This window comes from Mauremys reevesii, linkage group 8, assembly GCF_016161935.1.
Source record: "Mauremys reevesii isolate NIE-2019 linkage group 8, ASM1616193v1, whole genome shotgun sequence".
Classification (NCBI taxonomy): Eukaryota; Metazoa; Chordata; order Testudines; family Geoemydidae; genus Mauremys; species Mauremys reevesii.
Genome location: NC_052630.1, coordinates 103,832,685 through 103,848,622, shown reverse-complemented (window position 1 = coordinate 103,848,622; position 15,938 = coordinate 103,832,685). Strand labels below are relative to the sequence as shown.

The window sequence follows — 15,938 nt, the reverse complement described above, 5'->3', positions numbered from 1 at the left end:
ATGTATTAAATAAATACAAGTTAAGGAAAGCAGGGCCTAAGGAAGGACTTCCCTCCAAGGGTAAAATGGTTGCAAGCAAAAGCTTTTTGTTGTACTGAAGTGTCTCTTGCAATGGGGAGCTCTTTATTTGCCAAGAAGGGCCTGTGCATTGGCTTGGTTTAACTTTTTATTTTCTAGTCACAAATGTGAGAGGGTGAGTGGGTTCAGGGTAGTTTGGGTTCGAAGCACAAAATGAAAGATTGAGCCAGAGCTGCTCCTCGAATGCTCAGTAACTGCAAGATTCCAGCAGACATTAATAACCATTCAACTGCAGCTTAAAGTCCTCAGAGTCTGTAAGGTGAACAAGAATGTTGTTTTAAATGTGTCCTGTTCAGTGGGCTAGAATCAGGTAAGATACTCCTCCCTCCCCCTTCTTTATCCCTTTCGTCTATAACCTCAGTGTTGCTGAGTTTGTTTCCCTAACCCAGTTGCATTATGAAAGTGACACGATCAATTCTACCTTGCTTGGAGGCGAGGGGTGTCAGAGCCTCTACTTTGTTAGGCCTGCTCCTGCACACAGTGTGACCAGCAATGCCGAAGAGTCAGTGGGAGCACCGTTCTGTACAACTTTATTTCAAGCTATCGATTTTACAGCAGTTCCTGGGTGCTCATTACATCACACTAATGTAGTCAGCAAAGGCCTGCGAAGAGTCCCATGTGTTGCTGACCACGCTGCACACAGCTCTGAGCCGCCGAAGCGCCTCTTGAGCTGTTGCAGCATCTTGGTCCAACCAGTTCTGAAAGAGGCGGAGGTGGGTAAACTTGATCTGCCCGCCTCTCTGCAGGATGTGGCTCTCCAGCTTCTTTGCAAACTCCAGGAGCCCATCCGGCTTGATGCAATTTGAGCTTTAAGGGGGTAAAACAGAGGAAAATGCAGTTAAGATCTTAGGTGCCTACAAGTTAAAATTCATTTGAGGGGGAAGCGTGTGCTTATTCACAAGCATCACAGTAATAATGGTAGGCAGCTTGACTGTATCAGATGGAGACAGGTCATGCATAAGAGCTGGTTATACTCCGCCTCTATAAAGGGCGGAGCTGTTCCGTCCATTCTCCCACCAGGTGGCAAGCAACTGAACAAGCAGTGGTGCTTTTGTTAGTAAATGCATTCCTAGCCATTTAAAACTGGGCCTTAGATGCTCCACAATGGAAGATGTTCGTATTTCTTTTTCTTCCCTTACGGTGTATGCAGGGATACCTACCTTTGAGAGTGCTCAACTCCTGGGTAGTGGCAGCAAGGTGTTCCCTAAAACATAATCTTAGTTGAAGTGGTATCAGCTCAGCTAGTGACCAGAACTATGCTCAGGATTTACCCTGCTGCCTGGAGCACTGGAGTATAAGAAGGGATGTGACTGGAGAGTACTATGGTTGAGGCAGCAGCATACCTGACATCCAACTGGCAGATGGAAGAGGATGAATCTTCAGAGAAAATGTCAGCCAAGGCAACCAACCTGTGATTCCCTAATGATAGGAAAACACAAAACACATGTGAAGCTGCAACCACTGGAAGTGTCAAAGGAAGGAGGGAGGTGCAGCACCAAGGCCCTCAAGCAGCTTCAGTGTTGGCCCATTACGACTAGAAACTGGGCTGCCCTCCACCACCACCAAACAGCGAAGCGTGAAAGTCACTATGAATATTAGGCTCATTCAGACTGGGGGGGGGCCTAGCAGTGAGAAAGAGGTTTGACAGGTCCATTACAAGTCCCCTGAGCCATTCAATTCCTCATCCTCACTACACCTTTAACTGTTACCTGAACATTACTAAAGCAACAAGGTTGTGTAGGAAATCATTAAAGAAACCTGTAACTTTAGAAAGATCTAAGTTGCACTGAGTAAGCCGATGCAGTCAGTTTCAGAGGCGGAGTGTCTGCATATTCCCCCCCGCCTAGAGCTAATGCTATCAGCATTATTTCTAGCTATTTTAGAATCAGGCCATTAATCTTCCACATCTGGAATCCCATCTCTGGCAGTGGCCAAAATCTAGCGCTTCAGAGAAAGGGGGAGAAATCTCATCATGCACCTGGATAATTGTACAATGCGGCACATGGCTGGAATGCCCTATCTACCCCATGAAAAAATATTCATTCCACAAATACCAGTGTTTAACACTTGCTGTGTTTAACAGCTGTTGTGTGTTTAACTCATTGGTAGAAGCTGGTCAGCAATGGCTCTGACTACTAGCCCGATCGTTAGCCATCAGGGAGCTAGTGTAAGGGGATGCCCACATAGTTTCATTGCCGGTACATACCAAGTCTGTTTCCAGGCAATTTGAGGCTCTTCAGAGTTGAATTTCTCTTCACTATTTGGATGATGTCGGCTAGAAACTCAGTGGTGCAGCTTTCAAACAGCCGACAAAAGGAAAATGTAATTTCTACCAAAAAATACACACAGTGATAGATGCATCTTTGGCCTCTCGCCCCCCAGTCAGTAAATTATTTAAATTACATATTGCAGATCGCTTTGGGGGCCCTGTTTAAGGTGCAAGAACTGAAACCACCATTGCTAGGTTCCTAGTTACAACATGCTTACAATTAATAGTGTAGGCAGGACCCTTAATGGTGTTCTGTTATCTGGGTAAAACCCTGATCATATCCCTCACTTATGTGACCTGATTATAAGGTTATAGCACCATCCATGTTATGTCTAACAGCCAAGACCTTAACTCGGTTGTTTTGTACTGCAGACTGGCTTCCGAGCTTTACCGCGCCTTAGCCACAACCCAGGTGCATTCTCATTCCCCCCCAATTCACACAGCTCCTTCTCACTCCTGAGAGAAGGTAACTGTCGGACAAATCTGTACTCCCTAGGATCACACATTGACTCCAACCTCAGCCCCACCAGCAGTCTGTGGTGCAGCCCTGGTGGGTGGGCTGATGTTCGCTGTACCTTGAAGGACAGGGTCTTGCAGCAGGAGGAGAACTTCCTTCTGGTAGTCAGCAAGGTTCACATCATGGAAGCTCAGTCTCTTCAGGCCTGGATTACACTCTGCAAGACGGACAAAACCTTACTGGTCAGGTCGTGTGCCTGTGTGTCAAAAGAGACGGACTACCTGCTAAGGAAATCCCAACCACTCAGCTGGCAGTCCTGGATAAGTAACAGCTCACCATTCACAGTACTTAAACTTACAAATTTAGGGCCAAATTCTGCCTTCAGATTTATGCGATACAAGAACTCCCAACTCCCCACGGTAATTTTCACTAAAACAAAAATGGGAAGAAAATCCCTACTGCCTTTTCCATTTTTCTGTATCCGTGTATCGCGCCAGGTGTGTGCATCATAGAGACAAAGAAGAGAATAAAAATTTCAAAAGCCTTAGGTGTCTAATTCACTTTTGAAAATGGGACTTGAGTATGTTAGGCACTTTTGAAAATTTTACCTAGTGCTTACAGTCCAAAGCAACAGAAAAGCAAATGGTTAGGGCTGGTCCACCCTAGAAAGGCTTTGCTGAGACAGCCATGCCAGTATAGCGATGCTGGTGGAGCCCCCTACTGGAGATATAACTTATACCAGCATAAGATGATCTATAACAGTTTTGCAGGCATAGCTGTGTCTACACAGGTTTTTTGCCAGCGTTGCTATTTCAGTCAGGGGTGTGGACAGCTATGCCCACAAAACGTAGCGTACACCTGTCCCCCTAGACAATACGGGTGGGAGAGGAACAGGGAGGCCCCTAGACAAGCTGCTCACAGGAGACCATGACATGTTTTGTCCAAGAAGCTCACTACGCAGTTTTATCATGTTACCTTTGAGTGCCTGCAGAAGGAGCCCAAACTCCAGGGGACAGGAAATGGTAGCACTGTCCAGGGACAACTGCTGGAGAGACCTTGAGGCTTTCAACACAGGCAAAAGGAGACTGGTCTGCAGAGGTTCTCTGGGGAATCGGATCTCTAACTGTTCCAGGCAGCTCTCTAAAGGGAGGGGAGGAAAGATGTTTGTCTGCAAACACTTTGTCTCAAAAATGTTTGATAAATGCATTTGGTTCCCAGAGGAACTAAGTTATCCAGCATAATTACTTGTCATTTTAGATTTGTAGAATGTACCCATCACCAGTGTCTGGGTGCATGGAACAGTAAAGAATATATAGACTTTGGGTAAAATTTCCCTATGTGACTTAAGCGCCTCAGTCTTTTTAATTTTCAGTAGGACTTATGCTCCTAAACACCTAAATCACAGTTGAAAATTTTACCCCCTTATCCACAAGTAGCTGAATCAGACTTTCATTCCAGGACACAGGTCTTCACAGATCTCATTCAAAGCCAAAAGCCTGTGGCTTGGTCTACACTTAGAAGTTATACCAGCATAGCTGTGTTGATCAGGAGTGTGAAAAAACCACCCCTTGACTGACAGCTACACTGACCAAACCCCCAGCATAGAGGCAGCTGTGTTGACGAAAGAGTGCTTAGCTAACATCATTCATATTCCTACATTGACAGAACAAGAACTTCTGTCAGCGGAGGCTGTGGCTACACTCTGCTGCCATAGTCCCCTGGTGTAGACACAGCATCTGCTGCCACAGACATAACGGGCCTTTTGCCATGTCCTGAAGACCCACAAATCTGTTGAAAGAAGGGAGGCAGTGATCCCTGCCCTGCTACAGCACTCAGACGGAAATCCCAGGCTTGGCAATTGCCTTGCATTTGATCTCAGCTATCATGATGGTGAACAGGTTTTTTTTTTCTGACATCAGCCAACCTCTCTCTATAAGGCCTTATATATTACAGTCAATAGCATGAATTGCACACACAAGGGAACAGGAAGCCAGCACAGCAGATCTGGACCACACAGGTAAGCAATTCAACAGCCACTTTCTGCACTGACTACAGGTTCTGCCTGGCCTTGTTAGGGCTGACATTGTGTTTGGTATTGGATGTGACACAATTAAAGGCATTCTGTCCAGGAGCCCTCCAAAGTTGTGCCATGTCAGAGCATACAAGAGACTGGAGGTGGAAATTGTGGCAAGGTCTGACTCACAAAGGAATAGTCACGATCACCTTGCTAAGTGCAAACAGCCAAGACTTAAGCATAGAATATCAGGGTTGGAAGGGACCTCAGGAGGTATCTAGTCCAACCCCCTGCTCAAAGCAGGACCAATCCCCAGACAGATTTTTGCCCCAGATCCTTAAATGGCCCCCTCAAGGACTGAACTCTTACCCTGTGTGCAAAGGAGGTTGAACTTATTGCTTTAAACAAACAGCAAGATCTCATTTACTAGTCAGCACCTATAATCTACCTGGAATTTCTGCCTCCAAGCTCGAATGCCCTTCTGGCCTGTTCCCCTCCAGCTGGTTTTTGAGATCAAAGCTGACCGAGAGAGTGTGAAGGCGGGGGAAGGCAGTCAGGATTGACCGAACAAGCTCCACTGAAGGGATGTGTGAGAACACGTCACTCACACGCACCACGTGGAGGCTGCAGTCTCTGCGGTGAGAGAGGGCCCGGAGCCCAGACAGGATGCAGAAGATATTAGCGCCCAGGCCTGAAACCAACATTTCAATAGCAAGCAAGATGGGTGTTACACACACAGAGCAAATAATTCAGCAAGGCTGGAACAAAGACACAGCCTATATCATCTCCACCTTTCTAATAGATCCCAGTGTTGGACTGTGGACCGGTCTCCTCAGGGAAGAGGTAGAAGCCATCACTTTAGTAATTTAAAACTGGACAATGCACTAGACAATAAATTACAGGGAACAATCCTGCACGTCAGGGATGGATTAGATGGCCTCTGATTAGTAAAATATGTGATTAACTCTAGGCAACATCTTAAGAACTCCAGAGTCTTTCATACATATTGACAACGTTAGCTATAAAAGATCGACTAGGTCACTTTGTCCATTTCCACTAGCCGGGGCAGAACTCTTAGCAGCAGAGCTTTATCCAGCCCAGTGCAATGTTCTGAGTGATGCGGTTCCTACAATTCCTTTCGAGAACTATTCTATAATCTAAGGCTCTTAGCTTGTAACCTGCCCCCACACGGAACTCCACTGATTTCAGTAGAGCTCAGCGTGGGTGCAGGAATCTACCTGCATGCAAAAGTCTGGAGGATCAGGGTCTATCACACTTCACCATTAGGAAGTTATCCTTTTGCTCTGTCTCTCCCCCACTACTCCTGGTTAGACTCATTTGTCCCTTTAATCTGATGGGTTTACATCCCAGTTCCTTCTCCAAAGCAAAGTTACAGGAACAAAAAAATGTTACAGGATGTTTTTACTCTGCGGTGAAGAATCCCCTCTGGACTCCATTAAAATATTAAACTCTTTTATTATTAATGATGGATAATATAGTAGTGCCCAAGGGCCAGCCAAGAATAGGGCCCCATTGTGCTGTACACAGTAAGTCTCTGTCCATTTCTTCCTTTCCCTTCTCTCACAGCTTCTATCATCTTCATTATTCTCTACTTGCACCTTGGCACCTTTTCCTCTAACAGACACACCCCTCTCAGATTTTAAGCCCGGTTGCTGCTGACCAGCTTTCCCTGGCATGGTTTGAAGCGTCCTTGCTACCTATAGTTTCAGGGTGAGCTGAAGAGTGCCCAATAATGTCTGTTCCACCCAACCAAAATTTCAGTGCAGATCTTACCAGTTTTTAGAATTTGGCTTCAGTCAGAAACCAGATTGTCAAACATGCCTGAAATTAAAAGCTCTGTTATTACTACTAACCATTGTAAGACAGGACCAGCTTTTCTAAAGATGCCCAAGAGCTCAGCAGGTTCCCCAAAGCCCGACAGGTGTCCCCAGTCAGAGGGATGGAGAACAATTCCAGCGTGGAGACACTTCGGAAGCGGCAAGTCGATTTCAGAGGAAGGATTCCGACAGATCCTCCTTCCGTGCAGCCCACACCCTCAAAGCTAGGAGTGTCTGCTGGGGAAGGGGCCCAACCATCGATGCTTTCCCTCTCCTGGGCATTGCTTTCATAGAGCGACTCTGCCGTCTCCTCCTCCTCCCTAGCAACGGCGAAGACAAAATCATAAAGATCTTCCGGGTCTGCACGAGCTCTGCGGTTTCTCCTGGGGCAGCGGCGCTTCCTCCCCACTGCAGTCTTAAACCACCTATAGGGCTTTTGGAAAGCGGGGCCAACCGAAGACCTTTTTGGTAGAGAAGGAGAAGACTCTCCTTTAATGTTGTAATACTCAGGGGGCACCTTGCAGCTTACATCTTGACATGCTAGGTTTTGCAAAGGGTGGCTCCTTAATCCACAGAGCACTGGAGTTTTAACAGTGCCACTACTGCTCCTGGACAGTTCTATAGATGCTTGAGAGTCTGGATCAGCTTCTTGAAGCACTTTGGCTGAAGCAGTTTGGACCTTCTTGCTTCTTGACTCACTATCACCCCACTGGCTGGTCTCTGATTGCTCAGTAGAGTCGCAGCACAACTGATTTGACCCTAGCAGGGCACCATCCTCTTGAGTTAGCAGGCCTTGGGCATCAGACTCCTCTCTGCAAAGACTGCAAGGGCTGCCCTGGTGCATAAGTGTCTTACCTGGGTGCCAAAACCCAGCACTCATACTCAGAATGAGGACTAAAAGTACTTTGTCAGGAACTGGCCAGGAACACATGGACACCTGGCTGACAGTTCCATGGTGGATCAGATGATGAAGCAGCAAACTTAGTGACTGTCTAATGGACAGGTCGGAGGTCAGCAGATGACGGAACTTCAAGGTTCTCAGTGAGCCAGCCAGGTTTTCTAGCACTCTTTGGTTGCGCTCAGCAGTGAGCTCTGCTACCCCCTGCAGCATGTTACAGATGGTGAGCTGTGTAACATGCCGTGAGCTGTGGAGCAGGGGTGAAAAACGACGGTCACTCAGGCGCGGATCTGAAGAAACATCCAAAACTCCATGCAGGACATTTGAGAAGAAAGTTTCAAGGAACTTCTTCCTCCAATTTGTTATGTTCTGTAATAAAATCCCAGAATTAATGGATTTTATCCTCATTTAAACAAGGACACACTGGATGCTAAATCAGATTCTATCCAGGTCAACAGTGACCATAAGCTGTTATCATCTGACAAGTGTTTAGTGGCTTCAGTCAGTATCACAGAAACCACCACTGCCACTAGTCTCCAGGTGATCACCAGTCTCTGTGAGGTCAAGGATGTGCCATGGAGACTGAAATACCCTCTCATCCCAACAGGCAGTCCCTTCAGGAAAGTTTGGGGTGATATTGGTGGTAAACAAGCTTATACTGCCACAGCCTGTGCCACATGGATTCCATGCTGCAAGGCAACATCTGACACCAGCTAAGGTTCTGATCCTGAAAAGTACTGTTGTCCATCAACTAGCACTGAAGGTCTTAATTAAAATCAGTGGGAGGGCTCAGGGTAGCAGAATCAGGCTTACATACATATTGTACTCCCTCATCATTCAGGGTTCTAATTCAACAGCTTATTCCCCATGTGTGTTTACTGCAACATCTGCACAGCAGAAGCTTTAGAACTGGGGCATTTGGGGGTAGCACCCACACAGCAATAACAGAGATAGGGGCAAGAATTTTAAGGCCAGAAAGGACCTTTGTGATCGTCTAGTCTGACCACCTATATAACGCAAGACACAGAATTGTACCAAGTGGCTCCTGCATCAAAAGCCCATTATTTCTAGCTGAGCTAGAGCATCTCTTTAGTTAGACATCCAATACTGATTTACAGACAAAATGATGGAGACTCCACCCTGTCCCTTAGTAAATTGGTTCCAATGGAGAGTTACAATCACTGATAAAAAAAATTGCAACCTTATTTCTACTCTGAATTTGTTCAGCTTCAGCTTCCAGCTGTTTGATCTTGCTACGCCTTTGTCTGCTGGATTAAAGAGCACTCTACTATTAGAAATCTTCTCCCCAAGCAGGTACTTATAGATCAGGATCAAATCACCTCTTAACCTTCTCTTGGTTAAACTAAACAGATTGAGCCTCTTTATTCTCTCACTCTAAGGGAAGTTTTCCAGTCCTCAAGTCATTCTTGTAGTTCTTTTCTGATCATTTTCCAATTTGTCAACAACCTTTTTAAAGTGTGGACATCACAACTGGACACAGTAACACGATATACAGTGGGCACAACACTTCTATTTCTACTCAACATTCCCCTACTTATATATCGAAGGATTACATTTGTTCCCTTAGCCACCACATTACACTGTGACCATATGTTCAGTTGGCTATCCACCATGGCCCCCAACTCCCCTACTGAATTATGCTTTCCAAAATACAGGCCCTCATCCTATAAGTATGACCTACATTCTTGGTTCTGAAATGTAAGACCTTCCTACAGTGTAATAAAATCAGAATAAAATACATTTATTTTCATCCCAATTCCATGCACCTTCTTTGTGATGCCCAAAATGTACAGCACACATGTATACACTCCAGTAGTGGGCTTCATCCTAACATATTAAGCCCACAAAGTGCTATAGCATCTTTCTGGATGAAAAGTTCTATATAAGTACAAGATAAGGCGTTTTCTGGAAAGTTTTGAATACCAGGGTGACATCCTAATCCCTGATCCTGTAAATATTTACACGTGTTTAACTTCAGACACTTCAGTAGTCTCACTCAAATCAATGGAATTAGTCACATGCTCAAAGTGAAAAATATGCATAAGTGTTTGCAAAATTGAGGTGTAAACTTTGTGTCCTTTCTAAATTGGTCCATCAGCAACTTTCCAACTCACCTCTGACTTGGGTGGTCTGATTTTCATCACATCGTTCCAGAGTTTGTGCCATATGGGCTGGGTTGAGAGTCCTGAAAAACAAACAATTTTACACCAAATCCTCTATTTCAAAAGGTTTACTCAATTTTCCCTTCTCGGGTTTCACATTGATATTAATTTAAAACAAACAAGATTAGAAACATGAGTCATCAAATACTATTTTTTGGAGAACATTCAGGGCATTAGATCGATACTGATTTAAAAGAAATGACACATTTTATGTTTGCTAAAGAGGCACTGTGAGGTTAAAATAATATTTTTAAAGACATTTCATACAAAAAAATCATCATTTCCCCTGTTACCTATTACATATCAGATTGTTATTCTTTTAGTTTTGGTAATCTAATTAATTATTATAAATTAATTAAAACTTTTCTGTACTAATCCTGCCTAGGTACTTTTAGTATTCCTCATTTTGGACACTAAATAATAATTTCACTGTTGAATACTTACATAGAAGCAAAAAGCAGCAATGTTTGTATTGCAAATATTGCAAGCAGCGTTATTATTTACAAAACTATTTCCAGTGGAATTTAAACAATCAAATATACTAAGTATTTCTTGTCTTATTAATTGAAAATGTCATTTTTAGAAAGCCAAAGTCTGGGATGAAATTTGACTTGATGGTATTTTTTAAAAACTATACATTGGGAATTTTCACTGAATTCTCATCTATTTAAACAGACTGGATGTATCAGATACCATCAGCTCTATTTAATATTATTATTCATCTCATTGTTATTCATGAGCCATGGTCAGCAGTCACTGAAAATCATTATCTTGAATGCTGTTCAGTGCTCTATAAGAAATGCATTTGACATTCTAAATCCAGTTCCATTTAGGGAAAGCGTCCACACCAAAACACTTCTCGTAGCGGATAGTAATTGCTATTCCTTGTTGACAGTTTCAGCAGAGAGACCAAGAACCAAATGGTCAATGGAGACTAAACAACCCTTCAACTTTAGAGAAAAAATTTCTATGAATAAAACTGACCTTTTTTCACAGCAGTTTCCTCAATCCTTTCCAGGTAATAGATATTAAGCAAAGGCAGGATGCCTTGGAGTATCTGTCCAGGGAGTGCTTTGGGATGGGGGAAGAGAACAGATACAGAATGATTTATAAGTCTGAGAAGTGGAAAAGGTTTTGAAAGACAACAAAATAAAACAGAGACTGAAGTTCCCACTAGGGTAACACTGCAGTGCGTGGATTATCATAGAATCATGGAATATCAGGATTGGATATTCCTCAGGAGGTCATCTAGTCCAACCCCCTGCTCAAAGCAGGACCAATCCCCAGACAGATTATACCCCAGATCCCTAAATGTCCCCCGCAAGGACTGAACTCACAACCCTGGGTTTAGCAGGCCAATGCTCAAACCACTGAGCTACACGTGCATTTTGGCACTTACACTTAAAGCAAAGACAAGAACCCATCACCATTGCACCGATGCACAAGTGGGTCCAGTCACATTCCATAGTGATGCCTTATAGGCATCAAACCTTCCCCACAAAGTCCCTGGGGATGTTCTGGTAACTGGGGGGCAGTCCGCGCTCAATGTGCTGCCATCCCAGATGTCTCCTACCTAACTCAGGTCCCACCACACGTGCTGCATCGGAACAGGCCTGGGATCCGCGCCTCTCCCCCAGACACTTGCGGGGTCCCAACTTAGGGGATGACACAACACACACATCCATATACTAGGACAGGGCTAAGACCCCACCGCCCAGGACTCGGACGATCCCTCCCCAAACTGCAATAGGACAGACGTGAAACACCCCCCATCGCAGTGGGACAGGCCTAGGACCCCCCCCCCCGCATTGGCGCAGGCCTGAGCGCCCCGCCCCCCGGGGACAGGCCTGGGGCCCCGCGCCCCCCTTACCCCAAACCTCTCTCTCCAGGGGCCCCATGGCGGAGCTCACCACCGCCCCACTCAGCTCGAAGAGGCTGGGGGGGCTCCCAGCAGCGGCCTCTCGCTCCGCCCGGGGCTCCATGGCAGCCCCCGCCGCCCTCACTCAGACCAGCACCCTAGGGGCGGGCCCGCCGCACAGAGAAAAACAGCTCCGGGCGGCGCCGCCATCTTGGGAGGGTCATGAGGGCCCGGCTTCCGCTTCCGGGTCAGGGGGAGAGGCGGGGTTTCCGGCGGGTGACCCTGGTGAGTCCTTCTGCGCCTGTGAGGGAGCCCGGAGCAGAGCGGCGATGGGGCTGCGGGACGAGGAGATGCTGGAGAGCCGCAGCGGGGAACCCGAGGTGAGGCAGAGCCAGAGCCAGCCTGCCCCGAGCTCGGCCGGGGGCCACCCCTACCCCTCCGCGGCCTGTCCCTGCCGGGCCCCGCTCATCCCTTGCCGGCCTTCGGGACCCGGCCCGCGGTACAACTTCCCCCGCGCCAGGTGTGTCCCTTGCCGGCCTCCGTACCCTGCTCCTCCCCCCCCCCCCGGGACCCGGCCCGCGGCACAGCTGCTCCCCCCGCCCGCGCCGGGTGTGTCCCTTGCCGGGCCCCGTACCCTGCTCATCCCCGGGACCCGGCCCGCGGCACAGCTTCGACCCCCTCCTGCCCCCCGCGCCGGGTGTGTCCCTTGCCGGGCCCCGTACCCTGCTCATCCCCTCCCCTCCCCCCTCGGGATCCGGCCCGCGGCACAGCGTCCCCGCGCCAGGTGTGTCCCTTGCCGGCCCCCGTACCCTGCTCATCTCCTCCCCGGGACCCGGCCCGCGGTACAACTTCCCCCGCGCCAGGTGTGTCCCTTGCCGGCCTCCGTACCCTGCTCATCTCCTCCCCGGGACCCGGCCCGCGGCACAACTTCCCCCCGTGCCGGGTGTGTCCCTTGCCGGCCCCCGTACCCTGCTCATCTCCTCCCCGGGACCCGGCCCGCGGCACAACTTCCCCCCGTGCCGGGTGTGTCCCTTGCCGGCCCCCGTACCCTGCTCATCTCTCCCCACTTCCCCCGCCCTCGGGACCCGTCCCGCGGCACAGTCTCTACCTCTCCTGTCCCGCCCGCGCCAGGTGTGTCCCTTGCCGGCCCCCGTACCCTACTCATCCCTCGACCCGGCCCGCGGCACAGCTTTCCCTCCCCCCTCCCCCCAAACCGGTCAGCGTGGGGGGTAGGACTCAGCAATTCAGTTTCAACGGCAAGAGTGGAAACGTTTGTGGGAAACAGAACACAACTGCTTTCTAATGGTGCAGGCGAGAGTCTTATGCCGGAGCCGTAAAGGATCTAGAGCAGAGGTCGGCAGCCTTTCAGAAGTGCTGGGCCCAGTCTCCATTTATTCACTCTGATTTCAGGTTTTGCGTGCCGGTCATACATGTTCACCTTTTTAGAAGGTCTCTTTCTATGAGTCTATAATATATAACTAAACTATTGTATAAGACTTCAAAATGTTTAAGAAGCTTCATTTAAAATTAAACTAAAATTCAGAGCCCCCCAGACTGGTGGCCAGGACCCAGGCAGCATGACTGCCACTGAAAATCAGCTCGCATCCTGCAGGTTGCCTACCCCTGATCTAGACAGACAAATTTGCACAATCACTTCCTGAAAGAACTGGCTTAAAGATTAAGCTGTTGAGGTGAAAACAGTGTATTTAAGTCAGACATAAATCATTTAACCTCCCAGTCATTCAGTTTCCGGAATTAATCAAGCCATATAAAATAGAGCTGAAAGAGAAATTCCTAAAACCTGTGTGTCACTTGTGGAAATAGCTTTTATACTCAATAGACTCTTAAGTGTGTGTAATGGCATAAAGGCTTTCTGTATGCATAATATAACTGACTTTTATCTGGTATCCCTTTTTCCCAGGAAGAGGAAGAGGAGGAGGAGGCAGAGCTAGTGGTAAGAACTACTGAAACTTAGAAACTTTTTCCACCAAGAAAAAACTGTTCAAGAAGCATAAATCTTTTATAATGGATGTGAACTATGCTTGTTATCTTCAATTAACCAAACTTGCTCCAAACAAGAGGCTGATGAAATGAACGCTTGTGGAGTCTCATTTACTGTGCTGCATACAAGGAATAGAATGAACTAATGTCTAAAGACCTGGTTTCCAGTGGACTTGTAGGTGTACACTTGCGTGTGCAATTTTTGTACTGTGGTTACCATGTGCTCAGGCGTATCTGGTAATGTATGCCAATGGTTATCAAACTTTTTTACTGGTGACCCCTTTCACATAGCAAGCCTCTGAGTGCGGACTCTCTCCCCCCGCTTATAAATAAAATAAAAAGTGTTTTTAATTTAACACCATTATAAATGCTGGAGGTAAAGCGGGATTGAGGTGGAGGTTGACAGCTCGTGACCCCTCATGTAATAACCTTGCGACCCTTTGAGGGGTCCCAACCCCCAGTTTGAGAACCCCCTGGTGTATGCAAAATAAGTGCTTGTTTGTACATGTGCAAATGTGTGGGGTTTTTATCAGTGTTTCTACGGGCTTGCTGATTATCAGGTCCTAGATATAATGTGTAATTTATATGGTGGTAATCCTTTCATTTTGAGAACCATGGAGGCTTCTAGCACCACAAATGGTGGTGGTGGTTTTTGCTCATCTCTTTTTAAGAGGTACAGAGCAGGGGGAATTTACCCAGCTGAGGACATGCCCCCCAGCTTAGGGCTTGGAAGTGCATGTGTAGCATTTTATGTAAATGTTAGCTGTTAGCATACAAGGAAATTTGGTTTGGAACTATTGTCTGAACTCTCAAAGCCTAATCTTTGCATATGATTTGCATCTGATCACGTAAGTAACTCTACAAACTGTGTTTAAGAACAAAAAGTCTGATATCTTTTAACTTGACCCTCAGGATCCTTTAACCACAATAAGGGAGCACTGTGAGAAGACTGAGAAGTGCGTGAAGGCACGGGAGAAGCTGGAGCTGTGTGATGCACGAGTGTCCGCAAGGTCCCACACACAGGAGGAATGTACGGAAGAGCTTTTTGACTTCCTGCATGCCAGGGACCACTGTGTAAGTCCAACGGAGGCTGATACCTAGTCATTTGTGTTGGTTTGCAATCTCTAATGGGACATGACTGAATCAATGTTGTTTTTTAATTTTGAAGAACTCTGAACCTTGATCCTGTGAGGTGATTTTTTTTCTCTTAAACATTTATTTGTTCCTGCTTTTGAGTTGAAATTCTTATCCCATAGAGTCCAGTAAATATAATGGTTATAATGAGAGAGAGAGAACACTCGGGGGAGTGATTTGGGTTTGGTTTTTTTTTTAGAGGGCCCTGTGCTGATCAGTATGCACTGTAGTAGTACTGCTACTAAATACAGCTCATCTCTGAAGCACAGGGATTCATTTGAAATATTGACGTTTGTAAAACAATTCAATATTGTTTGTTTGTCAGCCTCTAGTAATTGGTTTGAGATACACTTCTGTAGTCTTTCTAAGTTTGTTTGAAGAAAGACAAAAGTGGGACCATATAGACAATTAGAAAATTATTGGTAGTCAACGGAGACAAACTTCTCTGTGATCAATTCTCTAATTATATTGCTGCTGTTTTAATGAATCTGAGATACAGAAGATAGACATAAAGATAGGGAAGAGAGGAGAGAGAGAATATGTCGTCTGTTCAGTTCTCAAGACCTTTGTGTTGAAAGAACCTGTCAGTTACTGAAAGCTTTCTTCATCTTGCCTTTTTAGGTGGCTCACAAACTCTTTAAGAATCTGAAATAAATGTTGGAGCAAGTCCCACCATCTGTCTCCATCATTCAGCTGGAACACGGTGCAGTTTCTTTTTGGATTCCAAGTGCTGCTTGCTGCCCGTTATTGTGAATGTACAGTATAAGTATATGAGCAGCTTCCTGGTTGTACTGCGGTGATCCAGGTGCCACCGTGTCATTGCATCTATCTTCCATGAAAAATGTGCAGCTGTAGCAAAATCGTCTTCTGTGATTTTCCATATTAAACACATTCAAAGTTCCTCTGGAAATGGCTTCATTCTATGACTACTTAATGAAGACGGTTAATATTAATAACTAGATAGTAGAAAGGGGAGGTTTCCTCCCTTTTGTAGGAATTCCCTTGTGCACAACCATTACTAGCAGCATGAGGATCAAGGACAAGCACAGATACAACTTTGTGCTCGTTGGAAATGTTAAGAGATGATTTCTGGGCCCCTTCTGGTATATGGAGCCTAGCTAGGACTACTCTTAAATCTGTCAGTATCTTAATCAGCAGGAAGGTACAAAGGTGTTTATGCCCCTTCTACAAGGGATGGATATGCTACT

The 15,938-nt window shown here is 46.4% G+C and overlaps 2 protein-coding genes across 7 annotated transcripts; one reads left to right on the top strand and one right to left on the bottom strand.

Annotated features, from left to right (window-relative positions):
• Positions 1-2: 2 nt before the first annotated feature.
• LRRC41 (leucine rich repeat containing 41) lies at positions 3-11,998 on the bottom strand. Of its 5 annotated transcripts, XR_005583645.1 has the most exons (12): positions 11,648-11,768; positions 11,311-11,392; positions 10,722-10,808; positions 9,690-9,760; positions 6,693-7,923; positions 5,267-5,509; positions 3,780-3,944; positions 2,923-3,021; positions 2,285-2,407; positions 1,422-1,497; positions 500-885; positions 3-330 (listed from the first exon to the last, which is right to left on the bottom strand). XR_005583645.1 is itself a non-coding variant. In XM_039484387.1 (11 exons), the coding sequence occupies exons 1-11, from the start codon at positions 11,717-11,719 to the stop codon at positions 651-653; spliced, it is 2,484 nt and encodes an 827-aa protein (XP_039340321.1). In that variant the 5' UTR covers positions 11,720-11,998; the 3' UTR covers positions 592-650. The 5 variants fall into 5 exon arrangements, 4 of the variants coding, with proteins under 4 accessions (XP_039340321.1, XP_039340324.1, XP_039340323.1 ...); XM_039484387.1 differs by lacking the exon at positions 3-330 and having other exon boundaries at positions 592-885; positions 11,648-11,998; XM_039484390.1 differs by lacking the exons at positions 3-330; positions 11,311-11,392 and having other exon boundaries at positions 592-885; positions 11,648-11,785.
• LOC120370149 (cytochrome b-c1 complex subunit 6, mitochondrial) lies at positions 11,855-15,636 on the top strand. 2 transcript variants are annotated; one of them, XM_039484392.1, is made up of 4 exons: positions 11,855-11,975; positions 13,517-13,549; positions 14,509-14,670; positions 15,352-15,633. In XM_039484392.1, the coding sequence occupies exons 1-4, from the start codon at positions 11,925-11,927 to the stop codon at positions 15,382-15,384; spliced, it is 279 nt and encodes a 92-aa protein (XP_039340326.1). In that variant the 5' UTR covers positions 11,855-11,924; the 3' UTR covers positions 15,385-15,633. The 2 variants fall into 2 exon arrangements, with proteins under 2 accessions (XP_039340326.1, XP_039340327.1); XM_039484393.1 differs by lacking the exon at positions 11,855-11,975 and adding an exon at positions 12,819-12,948 and having other exon boundaries at positions 15,352-15,636.
• The last annotated feature ends 302 nt before the right edge of the window (positions 15,637-15,938 follow it).

Excerpts from the sequence above, each read along its gene's own strand:
- LRRC41 (XM_039484387.1), bottom strand. The coding sequence starts at position 11,719 with ATGGAGCCCCGGGCGGAGCGAGAGGCCGCTGCTGGGAGCCCCCCCAGC. Across the intron at positions 7,924-9,689 it reads TCAGACCACCCAAGTCAGAG|AACATAACAAATTGGAGGAA; the intron begins GTGAGTTGGAAA and ends ATTTTATTACAG. Across the intron at positions 5,510-6,692 it reads GCTGGTCCTGTCTTACAATG|GCCTGGGCGCTAATATCTTC; the intron begins GTTAGTAGTAAT and ends TGTTGGTTTCAG.
- LOC120370149 (XM_039484393.1), top strand. The coding sequence starts at position 12,898 with ATGGTGCAGGCGAGAGTCTTATGCCGGAGCCGTAAAGGATCTAGAGCA. Across the intron at positions 12,949-13,516 it reads GTAAAGGATCTAGAGCAGAG|GAAGAGGAAGAGGAGGAGGA; the intron begins GTCGGCAGCCTT and ends CCTTTTTCCCAG. Across the intron at positions 13,550-14,508 it reads AGGAGGAGGCAGAGCTAGTG|GATCCTTTAACCACAATAAG; the intron begins GTAAGAACTACT and ends CTTGACCCTCAG.